We start from the raw sequence: 23,465 nt of genomic DNA, 5'->3' as shown, positions 1-23,465 counted from the left end.
AAAAGCAGTTAATTCCCTACACAAGACATACCTGCACATAACAGGAAAACAGTGCCTGGAAATGCATGTAATTAGTGGATTAACATTCCCACACAAAAGTATCACTGGATGCAAACGGCATTTAGGGAGCGTGCGAAGCAATTAGAGCAGGTTTACAGCGCCACATGATTGGCACTCTCTAAATGGATAACGAGCAAACCTACAAAATGATTTCACACGCAATTACGTTTTGGAGCACCTTCATATCTCAACAATATTGCCTGCAAATAAACCTAGCAAATGGCCTGTTTTGGCTGACATGTAAATCGCAGAGCTCATTACATTTTTAATGTAACTAGACACTTTTAGGCAGACTTGCAGATTTACGCCTGTTAATATTTAGCAGCAGACAAGTCGGTGGAGTGCAGAACTAACTGGCTGCCCAACCACAGAAGACCTATTTACCACTAACACCAGCAGGCCTCTTGTCTGATGAAGCATGTAATGCGCCGTGCTACGAGTTGTCAGGTCTTAATTATCCAGAAAAAATGTGTGCTCCGTTCTCCAACTCCCACTTAGAATCCATGCCAAGCACTAAGGTAAGAAAAAAAAACTGTAATGCAGACAGGAGCAAGCCGACGCTGCTGTATTGTGTTGCTCTAAGGTAGGGCATGTGGAAACGGCATTAGGCAAGTTTAAATGATGATGATTGCTCTTTTATAAGAAATGTCACGGCATTTTCTGATATTCCACTAAATCCAGCACTGGTATTGGCTTTAGCAAGGATAAGCCCGTTGAAAGAAGTATGACAAGCAGGAAAAAAGAGAACCTAAGCAACAAAGCATGCCAAGGGAAAATATCATTGAAACAGCATTTTAGGTTCATCACTCACCTGTCTGTTACGTTCATCCATAATCCTCGTGATCTGGATCTTTTTTCTCCCCATAGCCCCCGTTTTTCTTCTCTCTTGTTCCTGAAATAATGTCTTTTTTTTTTCTCCTTCTCCTTCCTCTAGCCTCTTCCCTCCGTCTCTCTCTCTCTCTCTCTCTTCAGCACTTGCAATTTTCAGTTCACAGATCCCTGCATCCGTTCCTGAGAAGCACACAACATAAACCAGAGGTTACCAGAAAAATCCATTAGAGTCAGATTTCCAAAGACCTGCAGCAGCCACTCTTAACTCAACATAAGCGGCAATCACAGTTTTAAAGTCAAAGTTGCTGTGAATAATGCTTAAGCCAATGCGATTTCCTTTTATTCTGTAAGGGTCCTAACTATGACACTTCAACCCAAGCTTTCAAAGAGAAAGATTTCAATGGCAAAACATGTTTTCAAGTGTTCACTTTTCGGTGTGGTGTCACAATCGGCCAGTACATACAGACAGACAGATTAGGTAAGGTAGAGAGAGACAAACAGATAAAATTGTAAAGCCTGAATTAACTATTTTATGGAATTACCATCAGTGCTATTTTATTCTACATCAAGTTTTGAGAGAAAAATGAAAAATTGCCTACACCGGAAAGCTAATGAACCTTTCTGTACCTGGGTATGCTAAGTGGGCCAGCTAATTCATTTCTGAAGGAAAAACAGTCTCTTCTGTTTGACAGCAGAGGTGATAATGTCCCTCCCCTCCCCCCCCCCCCCTTAAGCAAACAGAATGGCCTGTGATCAAAGTGCTATGTCAGAAGAAGCCTCAGCCAGTTTAAATGTACATTTTCTGAGGTTTGTGTCTTACCCCTGCCCAGTAGTTATTACAAGCATCACAGGGCAAGAAGTAAGAAAATGTTAGCAATAACTTTTGCTGCTTATCTCCATTGCAGTCGCTCTGCACCAATAAGGCACTTAAAAAAAAATCCTTGTATACCACATCAGTCTTGCAGAAGAGATACTGTATGAAAGTAACTGCATGTTACGAGGAAATCTCTTAAACACCACTGGATATTGCATTTATATCAGATTACTGTGACAAATTCAGAACCATTAAAAAAAAACAATGCTAATAATAACGCCTATCAGTATCCCACTCTTATGCAGAACTACGTCAGGAGGAGTTATTGCTAAAAGCCTGCTTCTTTATCTTCTTATTAAGTTATTATTAAATGCATATTTGTCACAAGGAAGAAAACAAACACGCTGCTTGCAGGAAAATATATCTAAATGTTTCCAAATCGGTGCTACAACAAGACGATAAGCATGCATCGCTTGTTGCCTTTCCTCTTCAGGAGCTTTACACTTTCACGCTGTGCCGCCCTAACGCAAATGACTGGAAAGCAAGTTACAATTGACCCCCACACCCACACACCCAAAGAATTTTTGACTGACAAGTTGGCTGGGCAGCTCTATTGTTACCCCCAGGTTCGAAGCATAGGGAAAATAATCCAGCGCATGGGCTGGAGCTTCCGGTTATTGTAACTTAAGAACATTCAATACTTGTATAAACCACCCAGTCTACAAGATTTTAAAATTCAGTTTTCAAAGCTAAACTAGCCAGGCTAAAATGTCATTCTGTGCTCTTGCACTGAGTTTCAATTAAGCCACTCGGTAAGGGCCTGCAGGCAGGACGGAGTACTTAATGACATCACGAATGCACATTTTAGATAGCATGGCAGTCTATTTCTGGTTCCTCTCCATGTATACAAAATAGTTCTGTAACATCTTCGCTGTTTACAGTTTAGCGATTGCCTAGCTACCCCAAGCAAACTTTAATGTGTTAACTTTACAGGCAGCGCTGCCACTAGCAGAGAGGGGGGGGAAAATAATACCACTGAGGAAGAATGCTGACTTATCTGTTCAACCTTTTCATCTCGAGACAAATCTGGGCTCATAAATGTTTCTCTTTGAACACGCACGCAACGGCCTACATTTTCACAGGGGCGCGAGTAACATCTCTCCTCCCACGATCTTACCTTGGATAACAAGACGGAATGACACTTCCCAGCCTCCTTCAGCGCGCAAAGAAGTCGGACGCGCTTTCTCTGTCCTCGTAAGCCAACACACTAAGCCACGGCAAACGCACAGGGAACAACTTCCTTTCCTTTCATTCAAGGGAAGCCACAGGGGCACTGTTGGCTAGCAGCACTGTTACCGGCCCCCCACCTCCCGCGCAGCAGAAGGTGCGCAAAGTCCGGATGGGCGTCTAGGACGAGCAGTGCCCAGGAGGCTAGCAGAGATGAGATTGCGATTCTGAAGCTGAACCAGTAGGCAGGGGGGAAAAAAAAAAAATCACAGAATCGAAAATGTATCCGGGAGAGGCACAAACGAGCGCTGCCGAAGCAACAGTAGGGCCGGTCCCTCCCATCTGCTTTTCAGGGCAGTGTGCTCTCCGCTCATCCTTCGGAGAGCTGCAGTTCTGACAGCAACTCGCGGTATGCGGACAAACCTGCGGAGCGTAATTCTCTTGAAACCGACGCGCAATATCCATGGCTTGCCTATGCAGGGAGTTATAACGTTGAAAAAATGTTTTGTTTGGAATAAAACAAAATGGATTAGTGAGCCCGTAGTTCTTAAAGAAACAGCACTAATGCTTTTTGTTTTAAAGAGAAGATAATTGACACACACCACAAATAATATCGTTCCCACCCTGCTTTTCTCATTCCTGGTTTTAGGTCGTTTCTGAGCAGGCAGTACTATTTTAAGGTTTTCAAAGTGCAATCCACTTTGAAATGCCGAAAAGTAGGAATATAAATGAAATAAATAAACGAGGGTGCTGCTGTGCTGGTTGTTATCAGAATCTCATGCAGGGATGATTATTTTACAGGCAGTAAATATAAAAAGAGAGCTAGCGATATAGAATTATGTCTCTTCATTAATTCATGAAGAATGAACTTGGGGGACGGAGCTCTTTAAAGGGGGGATAGAAAAAAGTCTAAGCCTTATTCAAAGACATCTCCCCCCCCCCCCCACCCCCACACACGCATACACACACATCAACAATGTAAGAAAATACAGTGAAGCTAAAAATAAGGAAAGAGAGTGTGCAAACGAGCAGAAGAAACAATGCGTTAGCCAGAGCCAGGCAAGTTGTTAGTCTGAAGAATTTGTTAATACTGCTGCTCTAGATGTGCTGAACATTTACAAAAATAAAATAGGAAAGTATTGTTTCCTTTCAATGTAAAACACTGTAGATTGCAACAGAATATTTGCAATTAGGGGCGAGAAATCCAGACTAGAACATTTTGTTGTATTTTATTTAAATGTCAAATTAGCTTTAAAGATGAGGAGAAAGTGAAGGGGAATTCTCAAAATACAATAAGGTATTTATTTTTTCAAACTGGCTAGCAAAATTTGCATCTATTCTAAAATATTTGAACTGTGAGTTAGGGGGATTTTATTTTTGCTAGCAATAAATTTCTTAACATTGGTTGAGATTTCTGTCTTGAGTGATTCCTCTCTCTCTCTGCCTTCCATCTTCTCCTCTTTTCCTCTTCTCTGCTTCTGGAGTCTCCTTGCTGCCATGGACTGGCTGTCTCTGTAAAGTTCATTCCCTTGCTATGTAGTGTCTGGACAGCTGCTTTTCCTTTCCCCTCCACTCCCTGCCTTCTCTCTTCCTCTTTTCTTCTGCTACCTCTTCCATTCCAGCATGTCTCCAACTTTTCGTGGTTGATGGCTTTTCTCCCTCTCTCTCTCTCTCTCTCTTTCTCTCTCTCTCTGTGTCTCAAGCTCTCTCCATCTTGAACTGGAGGCTCTCTGGGGAAGGGCATTTCATAGGCCCATTCATGTACACCCCAGCTCGGCCCCCACAGGAGCACCCGCGTCGCCAGCTCTAGCTCCTAACACAAATTCTGTGCTGTCGTGTTTATTTTCACACTCTCTATTTCTTGTTGTTTGCTCATAGATCCTCCTCTGTCCAGGATTACAGAAAAGCACTGTGCAAACTTGTGTCACTGCGTAAGGAAAACAATAACATTTCTGATCTGGAGAAACATGTGGGTGCCCCTGCTTTTCACCCGCTATTCTAGGCCTAAGGCTGCTTTCAGCTCCCCTCTTATCAACCTTCAGCCATTCATAACAATGCCTACAGGAGCCAAGTTTCAAAGGATTTAGGGTTCTTGCTTTGGATTTTGGCACTTAAATCGTCCCTTCTGAAAAATGGCTAGGACTAAGCTCTTGAAAAGTAGATGGCTAAGGGAGCAAAGTTAGGGCTAGAAAACAGTGAGGAGCTTAAAGCTGATTTTTAGTATTAGGCACCTGACTTAGGTGCCTAAAACTAGGTGAATATTTCACTGGAAATGTAGTCACGAAAATCCAGGGGTTTACACAGAAAAAAAAATGTTTTTGATTTTTCTGAATTATTTTTGTTGCATTTTTTAAAACTTTGTTTTGTTTTATTTCTTTACTTGCAAGCATGCAATGCATTTTATGTGCTTGAATGCAATATTCCACACACACACAATAGGCATGTAAAGTAAGGAAATGAAACAAAATGAATGGACATCCCTAGTAAGCATAGAAATAAAAGTCCCTACTAAATTTTCCTGAAAGTTTTTTCCTATATTTAGGTGCCTAAGTGAAGTGCTAATTGCACTTTTTTCTTTTTTTTTACAGCTGGCTGGGGGAGGGAGATCTCTAGTACTTAAAACTCCTTCTCTCAGTTAGGCCTTAAAGAGACACTGGGTCTGGTTTCTCAGAGATTTTTCTCATAAACCCTGAATAAATCAGGACCTACTCTGTGCAACGGGCTCAGCTCTTTTGGCTTTCAAGTAAGTGAACTAAGAAAGCTTCCCACCCTTTAGAACACAAAAAACCCCCTATGAAACATGAGGGCAGATAAGAATGACCAAGCCTGTATAGCTTGCTCAATGTTGCAGGCCCTACTTCTTCTCTGATTTTACCCTGGGATTCCACAAAACTAAGGCCTCCTCTCACCGGGCTAGCTCCATGACTTCTGAAATGCTGTTATCCTTTTCGCTGTCAGATCTCAGTTTGGCAGGATGGTTCACGCAGCCACTATTCTCCATGCAGTGAATTTTTCCCTGTGGTTTTTCTCTAGTGTCCGTTAGTTAGGTTAAAATTGCTAAAGCAAATAAATCCCTCGCTACAGTAATAGGCCAATGGGCATTGTGGTTATTCTAACGGAGACCACCCTCTCTCTCTCATAATTTCTTTTACAGTCTGATTATATATGCACAACAGAGCATAACAGTCAATAATATTTAAACAGGTTAGATAAAAGTGATATAAATGAACACTGTATGTTTCAAGCCATGAACCATATTTCTCTGGTATCCGACATAATTACTGGAGAAAACTGTTCTCTCTGGATATGCCAAAGACTAGAAAATAATAAAGGAAATAGGACTTCATTTTAAAAGATGACCATTGCTCATGCTTCAGCTCACCCACATAGCACATTATAAGGGAGATAATACTGTCAGAGCTACTGGCATGTCAGGCATGTTAGATGCAGAGTGCAATTCCTGTGTTATTCATGAGGCCCTAGGCAGGGTCACAACTTGTGTGCCATGAGACTCAGAAAAGTTACCAGTTGCCTACTGCCACCTGTTTTAAAAACTTCAGCCAGAACCCAGCTGCCTGCATGGTTGGCCTAGTGGTTAGAATATTGCACTAGAATGGAGGTTCAAATCGGGCTCCTGCCACTGACATTGGGAAAGTTGCTTAACTGCCCATTCCCTCAGGTGCCAGTTTACATGATAAGGGGCAGAGACCTATTTTACCAGTATGGAAAGTGAAGTAAAATGTCCTGATTTAGGGTGTTGCAAAATGACTGCTTGCTTCACTTTTATTTTAGGGAAAGAGAGATCTGGCCTGTGAAAAGCTGAAGCTGTGTACAACCACGCCATAATAATGAGCCAACTGCAGGATTTGCAACTAATGAAACAAACAAAAAAATACTTAAAAAAAAAAAAGCAAGCAAGCTCTTCTAGATCCTGGCAATATGCAAAGTTACTGAGAACAGCCAGGCGTGCACACAACCCTACGACTTTGCAAAGCTAAGCTCTGCCGAAGAAGTGCAAGAGGAGTTTTAAAAAAAAAACAAACAAACTCCCGAAGCCCCGCTAGGTGAACTTTCTACATAAATCGAGCCTTCTGGGATAATCACATGTAAACAATCTGTAATTTAAGAAAAAAAAAAGTTGCATTCGTTATGCTCTGTGCAGTTACAGTCTTCAGCCTTTTTTTTTTTGCAAAGTCAAACACAAAAATCAGCCAGATTACTAAAAAGAGGAACTTCTTGTTGACAGGCTTCTGTAATTTGGCACAAGCAGGCAACTGAATGAAGAGTGATTTGAGCCTCAAGCAAGGGAAAAAAAAAAAAAGAGTCTCCAGTGGGCAGCTGTAGTGGCTCCTCCGACGCGCACATCCCCCCCGGGAGCCTCTCTCTCTCTCGGTTTCCCTGCACAGTAACCTCCCGCAGCGCAGAAGCGGCTTGACAGGAGGGCAGGAAGCGCGCCCGGAGTGGTCACGGAAGGACGTGACGTCAGGCACCGCAAACAATAAAAGGTGTAAAGGTGCTTCCTTCCCTAAACTGTTCCAGAAGCGCAAAAATGGGAACCAAAACTCTCCACTTCCTTCTCTGGAGCGAACCGGCTGAGAGCTTCTCTCTCTCTCTCTCTCTGCTGCAGCTCCCCACACGGAAGGAGCTGCTAGGCCAGAGGTGGCGACCGGGGCGGCCCCCACCGAGCCAGCAGGCAAACTCAGGGAAAGGGCCAGGCACAGCTGGCCGAGAGGGGCCCTCGTCACCGGCTTTTCACAGTTCTACAAGTAGTTGTTGGGGGAGGGGGGGATGTTTTTTTTTTCTTTACATTTTATTTTCTTTCTATTAGCATCGGTTTTCACTGCATCCCTAACTTAAAAAAAAAAAAAGGCTTGTTTCAAAAAGGAAAAGCACTAAAATGCCCCCTGAAAACAAAAAAAAAAAAATTGTGGAAAATGCTGATCTACCACAGCAAGCGTAAGACAGCACATGAGTCCCCGAACCAGATGAAACAACTCGCCAGCTGACTCGTACAATTAGACCCTGCCTCTGGCATTCTAATTGGCCAATCAGTGAAATAAGCAAAGATGCACTTTGGAAATGTGCTGCTGTGTTTTACAAGGAAAGCACAATATAAATGGCACAAGCAGCGTAGGTTTAGAAGCATGCGCTCCCTGTCACCACTGCTGCTGGGTGCTTTTACACTGAAACGGAGCCTCTGCGCTCTGTAGGCAGCCCCCTTCCTTCCTCAGGCAGTCAATAAATCTGTATCAGGGAGGTCAGGCCTACAACCACATGCACACCTAACCTCCATTCCTACACTGTTTTGGAAGCATGTTTTGGTCTTCAGGCCTCTGAGGATCACCAAAAAGTAGTCTTTTTGTTTTGCAAATATTTTTTCCTGCACTTTCTGCAAAATACATGATTAAAAAAAAAAAAAAAAAAAAACAGATGCAACATTTTTCAAGGCAGAATTTCTGCATTTTGCCCTTTTAAAACAATAGAAAGTGTTGGGACTGAGGGTTTATGCCTGTCCCCATAAAGGGCAATTTATATCTTGTGTTTCTTTTGCCAATCTCATTTATCTTGAAATGCACATTTCCTATTAGCAGAAAATTCATTACATTATAAAGCGGAAACTTCAGATGTGTATTACTGTAAGTGATTCATTTAATATTTTCCCGACAGGCAACGTGGAACTAAAAAAACTTGAGAATCTGCAGTATCTTTACATATGGTTTTGCAAACAGTCCTATAAAAATGTACAGCTCAGCAGAACAGGCAGAAAAAGAGAACTACAAACTAAAAGCTAGACAGTAGTTCCAGGAGATGACAAATGCCCATCAGCTCCCCAGATGCTGAACATACCTACATTTACACAGTTCTTTAGGACTGGAAAAGGAATCTTTAACTGTAATATCCTTGCATTCCTTTCAGCCCTTTACTTTAAACCCTTTACATGATCATCTTAATCGGAATATCTCCTTCTTTGACTGACCTTGTCTGTGGAGGGGGGGGCGGAGTGATGACAGGGATAGGAGGCAGGGCTGTAAGAGCCAGCAGAGGAAGAGAAGTATAGAAAGTACCCTTTTTTGTTTCTTGTCTCCTCGCTTTTCTTTTGCAGTTGTTAAAACGCAACCCCACCCCGCCCCTCCACCAGCTGAGATGGCATGCCTGGGCAACCCAGGAGGGCTGGAGGGAAGTTTTGCTGAGCAACCAGTCCTTTGGGCTGGCAGGTCACCTTTCCTTTTCTCCCTGGTTAGACAGAAGGGGGTGCAGGAGGGAACTAAGAGGGGGATCTTGTGTGCTCATTTACTCAGCCTGACGGAATATCGAGGAGGAAGGCAGAAAGGACTGTCCTGGATGAGGAAGAGTCTAGAGATCTCGCAGGTGGTCTCAGACTGTGGCTGGCAGCTGGGGTATGTCCTTAAGTGGTGTGGATGGAATGATTGGGCAGGCTGGACGGGACACTGGGATCTTTTTTGGCTGTCATCTACTTTTTACTAGGCAGTAGACTTCAAAGTCACAAGGGCCAGGCAAACTAACCAGGCAAGTCTGACCAATTAACTTTAAGTGGATATTCAGTTAACTTTAGCCCTGCTATTTGGGCAGTTACACTTACCCAGTTAATCTTAGCCAGCCTGCAGAAAGTATCAGCACTGACAGGCCAAGTTGTACCCACTGCTCTGAAACCACCTCTTTTTTAAAACGGCCAAATCTGAGCCACTCTTCTGGGGGGGGGGGGGGGGGGTCATTTTCAGCATCAGAGGTTTAACCAGTTAACACCTGGAATTAACAGATTTATCCTCCTGAAAATCCCCCTCTATGTCACTAACCTCTGCTGGCTCCATCAGGCATGAGAGTCACACTTGGGTCTCCTGCACTGCCATTCAGTGCAGAAGCAAGAGCCATGAGGTTAGCCTTGGAAAATATCGTTTTCATAATGAAAGATGTTCTAATCTTCCCAAGAAATAACCCACTCTTTCTGAAGTTATTAAACCTCTTTGTAATACAACTATGAGATCCTTGGTCTGCTTTGGAGCAGCTGATCTTGAATGACATGAATGATACCTCTGCCACCCTAACTAACACTGGCTGCTGACGCTGTGTTACAGGGCAGAATAACAGCTTTCTTCTCAGCCAACTGATCTCTGGTAACAAGAAGGGGCTTTCTAGAAATGCCCACTCCTTTCTATTCTTCAGATGATGAAGTGGACCCTTGTTGAAAGCTCTTACATCATTGAATCTTTTAGTCTATAAGGTGTCACCAGCTTTTGTATCATTTTTGCTACTAGAGATTAAATGGCTTCCCCATCTGGAAGATTCTTCAGTAGGTAAGTACATATAGGAATAGCCCTATTTTTTATTTACACATCTTAAGCAATGAAGGATGTTCTAAAACGGTGCATACTGTACACCCAGAAAAAGTGAAATGTGGTAAAGTCTAGTGCTGTCATATCTCATTTTATTATCACAACAGACCCAATACTGGAAATATAAACCACTTTAATTCTGGTAAGCGCATTTTAAGCTTTTCTAAACAGAACACAGAGCTGTTCTGGATGTGCTATTATAAAGTACACAGATAGTCATGCACGTCCCACAACACACTCTTTACAAGACTGAAGCTAAGTCGTGGCTCCTGCCAAAAGCCAGGGAAAGGGGGGGTCACCAACATCAGAGCCAGGTCCCATCGCGGAAAGCAGTTTTTTGGAGGCTAAGCTGAGCAGCCGGACTCTTGGACATCTCGTTCACTTCGTCCACCAATGACCAGCTTTTAGATGTCACAGGCCTGTGAGAAGAGCTCTCCAACTCCCCTGTCTGCCTAGAGACAGCTGCAGGCTCACAAGGCAAAAAAAAGCAGGGAGGGAACCATATCAATCTTCCTGGGGACCACAACAGCTGAATATTGTTCTTTCATGTTTCCACTGCCACTTTAACCGTTTATTTATCCTCCCAAGGACAAACGAAGAAGAAATGTATGTCAGGCATGCGGGAAGGTTAAGAGGAAGAAATTATCTCTGGAAGCACCTGCACATTGGTAGGGCAAGGGGGAGCAGATGCCTCTGGTCTCCAAAATCTTCTTGTACAGTTGCACAGTTCAAAGCAGAGGGCAATTTAATACTGTTTTATTTAAAACAAGGAAATCTAAATAACCGCATTCCCTATTGATATCACCTCCCCTCCCCACACGGGTCATTGTTCTAAAAGTGCTACATGCACCCAGAGATGCAGGAAGCTGATCCGTATTGTTGGTCAAAAGTGGTTTCCCTTGTTTTTCAAGCAACTGGACTGCCCACACTGAGGATCAATTCATCTTTGTAACAAATATAGAGGATGCACAAGCCAACATTTATCCCAGCATGCCAACCAACCTCATCATCATGCTTCAAATCCTTTGAACACAAGGTAACTAATTCCCTCTTTCAGCATGGTTATTTGTTATTCTAATTTGTCACACAATTGGTTCACACTTGCTGTTTTCACCTAAAAACCTGTAGAGGCAAGCTTCCACCAGCAGCAAAGGAGGTTTCACCACAAAGGTAAACCCAATCTTGTCTACATGCAAGCAAGGAAACCACTGTCTCACATCAAAGCCTGCCTGCTGAGACCCAGCTATAACCACTCTTGCACTATCAGCAGACAACGCAGAACTAAAAAAAAAAATATATATACTGTCACCACCACAAACCGATAAAAGCCATTCCAGCCGCTGATAGAAACTCATTCTAGGCAGCTTTATCTCACCTGCCATGCTGCATCTTGCTAATAATGACATTCGGATTCACCATCAATCATTTGAAAAATTATATCAGTTGGTGGAGCAGAGAGAACTGAAATAATCTTGTACCTTTTTATTGAACCATGAGCTTTGTGCAACATCTGAAGAAGGGACCTAGGTGGTCATGAAAACTCATCTGCTATAATGCCTTTTTTTTTTTTTTTTTAATGCTGGTTCAATAAAAAGGGATCACTTCCTACAAAGAGACCAGTTTTTTTTTTTACCAGGACTGCTGTGGCTACTAGAACAAAATCAAAGCAAATAAAGAGAAACAAGCCACCAGCCTTGCTGGGAACAGCTGGAGCTCTACGTGGGGGGTGTGCAAAACACCGTTTCGCATGAAAAGAGTATGTGTTGAGTTCTGGCTGCATATGTTTCTGAAACTCTCTCCAGAAAGTCTGCTTTGACAAAACTAATGGGGGAGGAGCAAGGCATGGGGAATTTCAGTGTTTCACAGATATTTGTTAAATTTCCTTTGCATTCACACTGCTTAGAATCTGACAAGTATTCGCTAACAAATAGGCAAACTTATTTCAGCATTGCAGAGCCCCCAGTGAAGCAAAACTGAGCACAGCTAAGCTGAGGGGCCCCAGACTAATAGAGGCTGAAGTCAGGGAAGTCAGAAAAAATAATTATCAGTTATCTTTTTGAGAATAATAATCAATGCCAATCAATTAAATAGCAGTTAGCAAAACTGATGACTATTATTACCACCAGCCTAACCCACAATAACAAAATATAGATTACTTGACAACCACAGTGTCAACTGGTGTCTCATTTTTCCTCAATTAATCCTAGGTCTGCATTACTTAGAAGCATGGAAGCAAAGAATATGATGAAAGGTAAGAACTATCTAGTCTGCCCATCTTCCCTTCTGTTACAAAAATAGAATCCATTCGATCTCCTTTTCTCTTTACTTCTTTGCAAGAAAGGACAATCAGTGCTTATCCCATGCTTTCTTGAAATCTGTTACTATTTTTGGCTCTACCAACTCCACTCAGAAGCCATTCCATGCATCAACCACCCTGTCAAGAAATATTTCCTAATGTTATTCCCAAATCCATTCCCTTTGAGTCTCATATCATGACCTCTTGTTCTGGAACTTCCTTTCCAATGAAAGGAAGTGAGGCTACAAGGTCTCTTTTTCTCATATGGAGACAATCAGAGGATATATGTATGCATATGTATGTATGTATCTTAGAGGAGAGGATAAAGCCATGGAGTATGACAGAGACATTCTAATACCTCAGATTATACCATATCATACCATACTCCTTTATCCTCTCCTGTAGAAAAAAAAATATATATACTGTATATATAAGTATATAAATACTGGCACTAACACTAATAAAGGGTATCACCAAAATAATGATACTAAATAAGAAAAGGACCCCTAACAAAACAAAATTTCAAAATATTTTAGAAAAACTCATCAATAACTTCCTTATGAACCTTATGAAAACATCTTTATTTTATTCTCATATATAAATTAGAAAGACACTAGTTTCAACCACAAAGAACAGCAGTGTGTTGTTTTACAAAATTTTTCATTCACACTAACCATTCATACTATTAACACACCATTCACTCTAATAAACCTTCAGCTAATTATACCCAAGCAAACAGCCAATTTATTTATTTATTTATTTACTTGATTTTCTATACCGATGTTAGTATTTACCTTCACAACGGTTTACAGTGTTTTTGTAACTAAAACAATAAAAATACAAAAACAATTTTTAAACAAATTAAACAAGTAAATATTACTAAAAAGAACTCATAAAATTATATAAATGAATCAAATCATAAAATTAATGTTGGAAAATTAGAGTAATAATCACATTAATACATAACCATTTAAAGCATAACAACAGTTAAAAGAAAGCATAAAAATTTAAAAATACAAAAATTACTGGCTGACATCTAATTGGAACTCTTGTGCAAAAAGCCACGTTTTTAGTGCTTTCTTAAAAGCTTTCAAATCTTTCTGGAGCCTTAATTCCACAGGTAACATATTCCAAAGACCTGGACCAGCTAATGAAACAGCTCTTTCCCTGACAGAGGTAAGTTTGGCAATGGCAATAGAGGGAATTGTAAGAAGACCTTGACCTGCTGAGCGCAGGTTTCGTTGCGGAGTGTGTATGCGTATAACTGCATTCATCCAGTCTCCGTGTTCTGCATAGATTGCTTTATGTATCAAGCATAAGGTTTTAAATTTAATTCTGTACTCGACTGGTAGCCAATGTAGTGCTAAAAGAACAGGGTTGATGTGATCTCTTTTATTAGTAACGGAGAGGAGTCTGCTGTAGAGGAAGTTTTTTAAGGAAAGGTTAGCATCGCAGCAACTCAAAAACAAAAAATCTCATAAAGCTATATTAATTCAAGAACCCCACTGGATGAACCCAACAATGGCCTTTGTTTCACCTAATTAAAGGCTTCATCAGGTGAATATTTCATACTAAACACAATGCTAAATACTTACAGCAGGAAGACCACTGTAATGTCATCTGCATTTGAATCCTACTGTTGCTGACCGCAGTTGAATTTTGCTGGCATTATCGTCGCTTGTAGGTGAACAACAGCAACATGAGCTCCAATAATTAGGCATTTACTCAGATGCTGAATTACACTACTTTGTGACAAGTGTGGACTTTATAACATCAAAAACTGCTACATGCTTGCATCTGTGGAGTACAAAATCATTGCGATTTGGATTAAGAAGCCTTGTGAGTTATTGCGCCGGAGGCGTGCAAAGACATTTGTTAAATACAGAGAAACAACTATAAGCCATTGGTCTGGATTGTTGACATCTACTACATGTGATTTGAAAACTTAACATTCAGTGTTCCAGCTTGAAGAGACTACGAGCTCTGTTTGACACTTAGCTATGAATCACTTGGTCATTTACACAGAATGCTGTGCATAACATATTGAAGCGGTTTTTCCCGCCGTGCTTTAAACATTACATAGGTCTTCCTGCTGCAAGATTTTAGCATTGTGTTTGGTATGAAATATTCCCCTGAAGAAGCCTTTAATTAGGTGAAACCAAGGCCGTTGTTGGGTTTATCCAATGTGGTTCTTGAATTAATAAGGCTTTGTAAGATTTATCGTTTTTGAGTTGTTATGATGCTAACCTTTGCTTAAAGAATTTTCTCTCCAGCAGATGAGTATTGTTAGGTTATGGGATTGGATTTTTGTTTGGCTATAATTAGCCAATGTATTATTAGAGTGAATGGTGTGTTAGTAGTGTGAATGAAAATATTTTAAAACAATAAGCTGCTGTTCTTTTTGTTCCAAATTAGTGTCTTTCTAATTTATATATGAGAATAAAAAAAAGATATTTTCATAAGGTTCAATAGGAAGTTATTGATAAGTTTTTCTATAATATTTTGAAATTTTGTTTTGTTAGGGGTCCTTTTCTTATTTAGTATATATATAAAGGTATAGCACAAAAAACTTCCAGTGTTCCTCAACTCATGGTACAAAATTTCTGATAAGAGGAACAGGTAAAATGTCTTTCCAAAAAAGAAACTATGTACTGATTATCTTCATTTGAGAAAAAGACACCTGCAAACCCATTTTATTGTGACTATTCATTTATAAGCAGGATTAAAAAGGCCAGTTCAAACCTCAGTATAAAGCTACTGCTTTACTTGATGTCAATATATGACATACTAGAAAACTACTAAACAAGCACTTCAAAACTTCTAATCATCACTGGCAAAAAACATCCATGCTAACAAAATTTTAGTGAGCCCATCACACAGTTCTTGCATGAGCCAGCTATAATGCACAAAATGGTGGACACAATCTCAAAAAGGCAATAATAGTATCTTAAAACACGCTAATACATGAGACTTCAGTAATTAAAACAAGATTCCAGCAAAGGTCCTCATTCCACTCTCAGTTTAACTTCTTCATGGGGACTGTATTAGATGTTTGAAACACCAGACTTATCTCGTTTGGTGTTTGCTTTGCAATCTTCAGCAAACACAATCTAGGCAAAATTGTTCCAGGAGTCAAAAGTCATTTGAACTTGTTCTTGAACCATTTTAAACCTTCTAATATTGTGGCCAGCTGAACCACTGTCACTGGCACAGTGTTAAATATCATCCAAGCCTGCCCCCAGTCAGCTTTGTGTGTTGCTCTACTTGCCTCATTTGTTTGTTGGGGGTAACAGCTTGAGTCAGCCATCTTCCATCTGCCAACACCCCTCATTGGTTTAAACTCTTGTCAATGCCATGACCTAAACTGTACAGCTAGGATCTTGGCTCCTCTCTCAAATGCAGACCATCAATGTAGTAAATTATTTTATCTCTCCAGGCAAATCTCTAGCATTCCATGAAACCCAAAATCCTCTTCTTTTTTTTTACCAGCATTTCAATCATGGACTGAAGATTCTGATGCAACATAGCCTTTGTCATATACATGTAATATCTAAAAAAAAAATGCCACTATCCTTGACTATTAAGACCCACCACAAATTTATTGAACTCCTCCTGTACTACATCAATTGATTCCTAGCCAAGTCATTTGTCCCCATGAGCACCATGACATCAATCTCACCTTCCCTTCATTCTACTCCAGCAATACAAGGAATGTGCCTTGTATAACAGCTAGCCAAGCATCCTGGTAGGCATTTGACCTTCTTGTCTCCTTCCAATCCTGCCTTCAAATGCATTCCTTTTTATGGTACTTTCCCAGACTCATTTACCATTTTCCAATTTTGAGGTTAATCTGTACATTTTCTGGTCTGCTTCCTAATTTCTATTGCTAGCATTTTTTTTGTTGTGATAACATCTGCTCCTTATCGAGAAACATCACTAGCAGGATAGTGAAGTGGGACAGGATTTGACAGAAAACGCCCAGACACTGCTCCTTGGAGGCCTACTGTACTAAGCATTTTGCCCTCAGTAACAAAATGAGAGAAAACATTTATAGGGCCCCGTGTGTAATGGTGTCACTTCAGCAAACTAGCATTTGTCAGTATAAGGCCAGGAAGTATGTGTTAGTTATTTGTTTATCATTTGAAAGATGCTAAGGAAGACTTAAAATGAAAATACTTCATCAGATGATGTCTGGCTCCACCTGTACACAATTGGGTAATAAAAGAGTGTCTTTCTGTCTCAGCATTCCTGAATGTGCAGAACAGCAGGGCAATGCTTTTTTGCTGAGAAATCAAAAGAATGAAAAGTTACACTAAAATGCAGTTCTGAAATTTTAGCCTGTCGTGATGTAAAGGGAGTTAAATTGTTCATAAGCTGGTCTACTTCTCATACACTTGACAAGCTGACATGAGCATGTATTGTGATTTGGAAACCTTAGATGTGATACGTAGTAGTAGATTTAGAACAGTACACCTGGTTCAAAAAAGATCATACAAGAGAAAGTAAAGTAAACTTATGAGAAGGCTATAGTTATTTTAGGAAAGTCAATAAAAAGATATGAGCACACTAATGCTTTCAAGGCAGTTTCATACAGTAAAATATAGACTGATTTTATAGTAGGAAAATGTCATCTTCCTTGGTAGGGAACTGAGACCTCCAAAGGCAGTGTATATTTTCACTTTCCGCATTCATGAAAAATAGAGTCCAAGTTCAGCTGCTTGGAGGCAGGAAAACTAAGCCAGATAAATGTATCTGTGTATATTCAGTGGCAAAGGCACAACGCTGAAAACACCGAGCTATCTAAAAGTTAGCTTGAATATGTTTTATCTGGATAACTTTTGAATTGCTCTCCGATAGCCCTAAAGTTATCTGCCTATGTTAGCCGACTAATGGTAAAATTTAGGGTTAGCTGGCTAATTTACCTAAATAATGTCATTCCACTCCAGGATGCCCCCGGACATGCCTGGATAATCTTTAACTAGATAAAATCGTATCTGGCTATGTTGGAGGGGGTCATACCAGTGGAATTTTTAAAATCTGCCATTTGTCCGGCTAAGTTTTAACTTAGCCGGACAAATAGCTTTAAATATTGACCCCATAGTCTTCTGTCAATATCTATGCCTGCTTTATATGTCTAGTGTAACGTTCTCTGGGTTCACTGCATTAAGACTTATAGTGTATGCTAAAGCCTTTTAGAGCAGTAACTTTAAGGCCATATGAGTGCGAGGCCTGCAGGTAATTTTTTTGTCCGCAGATTTTGCACTAAATTTTTAAAGTGAAAGTGTGTGCGTATGTTCCCTTTGAAAATTATCCCAGGAAAACTATTGCACACATTCACGCCTTCTAAGTTGTGCAGGAAGTTTTTCCAAGAAAGCATGCCTGCATTCCTTTGAAAATGTAAAAGCCTGTGTGTAAATGCAAACCCGCTCCCCCTCCCAGGGCACGTAATTTCATGCACATGGTGGCACTTCACGTGTAACTTTACCCACACCCAGTGAGAACGTTCCCTGGGTTAAGCCCTGCTGTACCCTCAGAAATGGCTATAAAAATTACCCTCTTAAGGCCAAATTTTCAAAGGCCCGCGTGCGCAAATACCGCCGGTTACTCATGTGGACGGGCCCTGCGTGCGCCGCGCACATTTTCTAAAGGGCCAGGCCACGCGCGTAACCACCAATATGTGCACAAGTGCCAGGCCCTGAAAAAGGCGTGGTCTGGGCAGGGAGGGGGGAGGGGTGGGGCAGGACGAAGGCCGGCCAGGACAGCAGACATTAGCTGCTGTCCCGGGGAAGTGTGCACCGGCAGCCGACCGGCGCGTGGAAACTACTTCTGCTCCAGAAGAAATACAAACATTTGGCGTAGGTAGGTAGGGGTTAGGGGTCAGGATGGAGAGGGGAAAGGAAAGGAAGGTTAGGCAGGGAGAGGAGCAGACAGGGAGGGAACTGGAAAAAAAAGGCCGATTGTGTCACCGTGCGTAATTTGAAAATTACCCCCCTGCCGGTGTGCGCATGTTATAAAATTGGCACGTCCATGTGCGCGCACTGGGAACCATGCACACGCAGTCTTTTTAAAATCGACCCCTATGTGAACACGTGGAAAGACATGCAATGTCCTAGAGTCCTAGCATAATCTAAAGGGGCCCTCAAGGATGTTTGAGGATACACGCTAAAGTTAGCATTACTGCATGTAACTGAAAGAATCTCATATGCACATTAGGATTTAGCAGGCAATTGGGAAAGTGGATCGTATGCTCTCCTCCATGCGCTAGTCAGCTGGTGCTCTCATAGGCCTACACTTTAACAACTGCCTTGAACTGTTAGCATTTTATGGTTAAGCTAACATTATGCATGGGGGGGGTTACTAAAGGAGGTGATGGACCTGTTGGAGCAGAAGTTGTGGGAGGTGTGGCCTAGAGAACAGGGTGGAGAGGGAGGAGAGGGAGAAAGTGAGTGAGAGGTAAGGTGGGCCGGAAAGGAGAGAGCACTTTCAAACAAATTCCAAATTTAGGGCCTCATTTTCCAAGCACTTTACCGCGTGCAATAAATTCGCAAATCGCGTTAACAGCTGTTAACGCGAATGCAAATTAGTCATTTGGTATTCAGGGGGCAGAGTTGGGGTGGAGCATATGTAAAGCGGGAACCTGTGTATCGTGTGCGGCGAAACAGCCGCAGTGTTAGCGCGGCTGCTATCGCAGCTGCTAACTACAACTCCAACCTCGCGTTATGGACCTGAAAAGGATTACCGCCATCCACGATAGTCCCAGACAGCCTGTTTCAGAGAGAGAGAGAGAGAGAGAGAGAGAGAGAGAGAGAGAGAGAGAGAGAGAGAGAGAGAGAGAGAGAGAGAGAGAGAGAGAGAGAGAGAGAGAGAACCTTACTATAGTGTCTATGCCCTACATAGGTATTTTAACCCCTATGGGAGGGCCACCTACTAACTCGGGGTGGGGATTAGGTATGAGCGTCGGGGGCCACTTTCGCATTCCACATGAGACCTACGGACTGAACAGTGGTCTCTAGTGCAGATTTGCTGGCCGTCGGAGTGAGGACGCTCACTCCAAGCGGAGATTTGGCCAACATTCTCTCCACCTAGCATGTTGTTGCCCAGGTAGAGTGTCCATCAAGCTAGGTAGAGAGAACGTTGCCCAAACCACTTCTTGGAGTGAGCGTCCTCACTCCGACGGCCAGCAAATCTGCACTAGAGACCACTGTTCTGTCCGTAGGTCTCATGTGGAATGCGAAAGTGGCCCCCAACCCCCGACGCTCATACCTAATCCCCACCCCGAGTTAGTAGGTAGCCCTCCCATAGGGATTGAAATACCTATGTACGGCATAGGCACTATAGTAAGGTGCTCTCTCTCTCTCTCTCTCTCTCTCTCTCTCTCTCTCTCTCTCTCTCTCTCTCTCTCTCTCTCTCTCTCTCTCTCTCTCTCTCCCTCCTCCTCCCTCCCCCGGGAGCTGGCGCTAATGTTTTCGCGAATGGCGAAAACATCGCCGCACGCGATGTTTCCCCACTGCACGAAAGAAGCCTCATTTGCATTGGTAACGCCCCCTAATGCGTTACCAATGCAATATTGGAAAATAAGGCCCTTAGTTAGATCAGAAAATTAATTTTTACACTAAAAGTTCAGCGACAACAATTGTTTTTCAAACAATTCTTGTACACTGCACAGCGGATATGGCACAATATTGCAAATACAGTCTCATCCAACATTGCACTACATGTGTCCAATATCCGGCATAGTTTCAGAAGATATGGACAGTCTGCAAAATAGGTATTGCAACAGAGAAAAGGCTACAGCAGTTGAGCCATAAGTCCATCACCGAAGGCATGATGAACAAATAAGTTCTGGCACTGAACTGAGCCAATGAGAGCTTGGCAATGCATGATGATGTAGCCAGACAACCCCTGGAGTCAGATGAACCAATCACATAGCTGGAAGGTGTAGCCATAAGATAGCATAAACTGGCTAGAGCTGCCTAGCAACCAAAAGGTTAGCCACTCATGAACTAGATATCTATGATGACCTGTTAAGCTTCTCGCACTTTGGGGCCCCAGCTTACAGCATCAAGAGATAAGAGGCGCGTGAGGCAGCCTCTTCCCACCCAAAGTTCGTTTCCCCTTTCCAGTCTCTCCACTTCATGGTCCTCTGAGATGGAGTGGATGAGGGAGATGGGTTGAGACTATGGTGGTGATCTCAGTCATCTAAACTTGCTTTGCTGACCTAAGATGATTGCCATTGCTATCACTGCTGTGCTGAGCTGAAGCTTCAGCAAGAACAGTTTCAGTTGTGTACCGTTGCTGCCCTATCATTATAGGGTGCTTGTGGAGGAAGGATACTTGGGGCTGGCAGAGTTCCGTTCCTGGTATCAACGAGCTGGATGTTCTGGGGTTAGCTGAGGCACTTTCTGCTTCCAGTCTTTCTCATCCTTGGCAGAGAGCTAAGCTTTTAGCATTGTTTTTCTTCCCTGGACGTCTAGTTTCGTTTTTCACTTCTTCTCCAGCCATCCATTTTCTGCTCTCAGCATTAATAATTAGCCCAATATCTGAGACCTACTTTTATTCAGGTTTGCAGCAAAGAGGCTGAGCTATGAGAAAAAAAAAAGGACTGCACATGCTAGTTAGCATACAGATGCTGTTCATAGAAACAACAGATTTATGAGTTTGCATACATGCTAATAGTGCTCACATACTATTGAGGCTATTTTTAGGTGAATTGTAAAAGGTGAATTTTAAAAGAGTTGACCATGTAAAAATGAACACATGCATGCATATTCGCATGAGTGCTATTTTATAAATCTCAGACATGCACGTGCAAGTAGAATTTGTTGCCAGCGAATGTGGTTAGTGCAGTTAGTATAGCTGTGTTTAAAAAGGGATTGGATAAGTTCTTGGAGGAGAAGTCCATTACCTGCTATTAAGTTCACTTAGAGAATAGCCACTGCCATTAGCAATGGTTACATGGAATAGACTTAGTTTTTGGGTACTTGCCAGGTTCTTATGGCCTGGATTGGCCACTGTTGGAAACAGGATGCTGGGCTTGATGGACCCTTGGTCTGACCCAGTATGGCATTTCCTTATGTTCCTTAGTGGTGCGTGAATAAATGTGCTTGCATAAGAAAGGGGCGGGCTAGGGGCAGGCCAGGTACGTTCCAGGGTGGGGGCCAACATTTAGGTATATAAGGTGCAATTTTATAACCTGCGAAAGCAACACATGTTACTTGCGCATATTTACGCCTGCTAATTATCTGGTGTAAGTCAGAATAGAATTCTTTATAGCCAAATACTGACTGGGTGAGGGGTCTGAATAATCTGGGGAGAGTGCAGGCTGAAGCACCGGGGGGGGGGGGGGGATGGGGGTCTTGATGACCTAGAGACAGACTGGGCAAACTGGCAGATTAATAGGTAAAACTGGTAAGTTCCTTCATGTACGCATTATACAATTGGATAACTGGCATGCGTAAAAGCCATCAATATACAAGTTAAATTTCCTCATGTAAATTATTAAAATAAGGAGCACAAATATACGCTCATAGCAGATGTGCACCACTTAACCGGATACATTTTTAATTTTCTTCCACTTAGCTGGATAAGTCTTTAAAAGCGCTATTTAGCTGCATAAGTAAGATAGCCAGATAAGTCTTCAAACGCTATCTTACCTAGTCGCTAAGTAGCCCTTTTTTTTTACTTATCTGGCTATCCTTCTTAACCAATTAAGTCTTAAACAGCACTAGGAAGCCGGATAAGTGTTAAACAGCGCTACCTAGCCAGATAAGTAGCGTTTTTTTAAAACTTTTCTGTCTCTTGCTGCCACTTAACTGGATAATTCAAAACTTCTCTGGCTATGTGGAAAATACATGTTGTTGGGAAGATTTATGGACATTTTATACAGTGTGCAAGCATTTGCACTTGTGTATCCTTATTAAATGCTGTTTTAGTGTGCATAATACATTTTTAGCATGACTTTTAGTCCACAGTCCCCACAGTCATTCCATACTTGGCATATGCAACTATGAATATAGACACATATATATATATATATATATCAAAGGGGGTATGGTATGATATAAGAAATAGGGTAATACATTTACTGATTGATCTACAAAGCATCCATCCAGGCAGCTACTTAGTGTAACAAGACAGTGTTGGTCTTGTCATATGATAGAGATTACTTTCCACTTGCCTCGCTGTAACAGAACAGAATGTTCCATGTCCCGCCTGTTTAGAGCTAAGACCAACAGAAAGAAAGACTTTAAAAAGTCAATAAAGCTTTGGCAACTGCTGGAAGAATTTTGGAAGCATCTTCATTCTATCCAAAAATGAAAGGTTTAATGCAGCAATACCACCTACTCGCTCCCCAATTAAAATCTGTAGCAAGCAGGAGTCTGAAGAGGACACAGGAAATGCTAACATTTCTTTAAACCCATATTTTTTAAAAAATTCATCAGCTTTACTAAAGAGGTCTTCGACTACGTGTGGACTAGCAGATCATGGTGTCACCAGTTTGCTCCCACCCTGGGACTGGTCACGTAGAAGCCTCCAATAAGATGCTTCTGAAGCAGTACCCGGGTGCAGGCCAGGTCACTCGACCGTCTCTGATGGAGCAGGAGATGCCACAGCCTGTCATTCGGCATTATACTGGATTATGCTTAATGCTTTAACTTGGTCTCCAGGTATTAACTTGCTGTACAGTATTAAAAAATAGGGCAGTGACAATGTTAAGAATGTCTGCTCCCCTCAATCTCCTGAAACTCGCTGCAACTTTCAAGTGACTCCCTGGAAATTATCTTTACCCCAATGCATACGTAAATAACAATTAAATACTGAGAACGAACCGCATGTACTCACCCAAGAGACATGTATAAAAGGACAATTTAAGTCAGAAATCAAA

General features: G+C 41.8%; 1 protein-coding gene across 10 annotated transcripts in view; it reads right to left on the bottom strand.

The window, feature by feature from the left end:
- MEF2C (myocyte enhancer factor 2C) overlaps positions 1-23,465 on the bottom strand; it is a 354,211-nt gene that overhangs the window by 215,337 nt on the left and 115,409 nt on the right. For 9 of the 10 annotated variants that reach the window (XM_029573591.1, XM_029573607.1, XM_029573583.1 and 6 more), the window contains one exon: positions 872-1,071. In XM_029573591.1, coding sequence (XP_029429451.1) covers positions 872-925 — 54 coding nt within the window. In that variant the 5' untranslated portion in view covers positions 926-1,071. Of the gene's footprint in view, positions 1-871; positions 1,072-2,882; positions 3,097-23,465 lie in introns of those variants that run through there. The other variant, XM_029573550.1, reaches the window with a different exon arrangement.

The sequence above is a fragment of the Rhinatrema bivittatum genome, chromosome 1, assembly GCF_901001135.1.
Source record: "Rhinatrema bivittatum chromosome 1, aRhiBiv1.1, whole genome shotgun sequence".
NCBI lineage: Eukaryota > Metazoa > Chordata > Amphibia > Gymnophiona > Rhinatrematidae > Rhinatrema > Rhinatrema bivittatum.
This window is presented reverse-complemented; position numbering and strand designations above follow the sequence as displayed.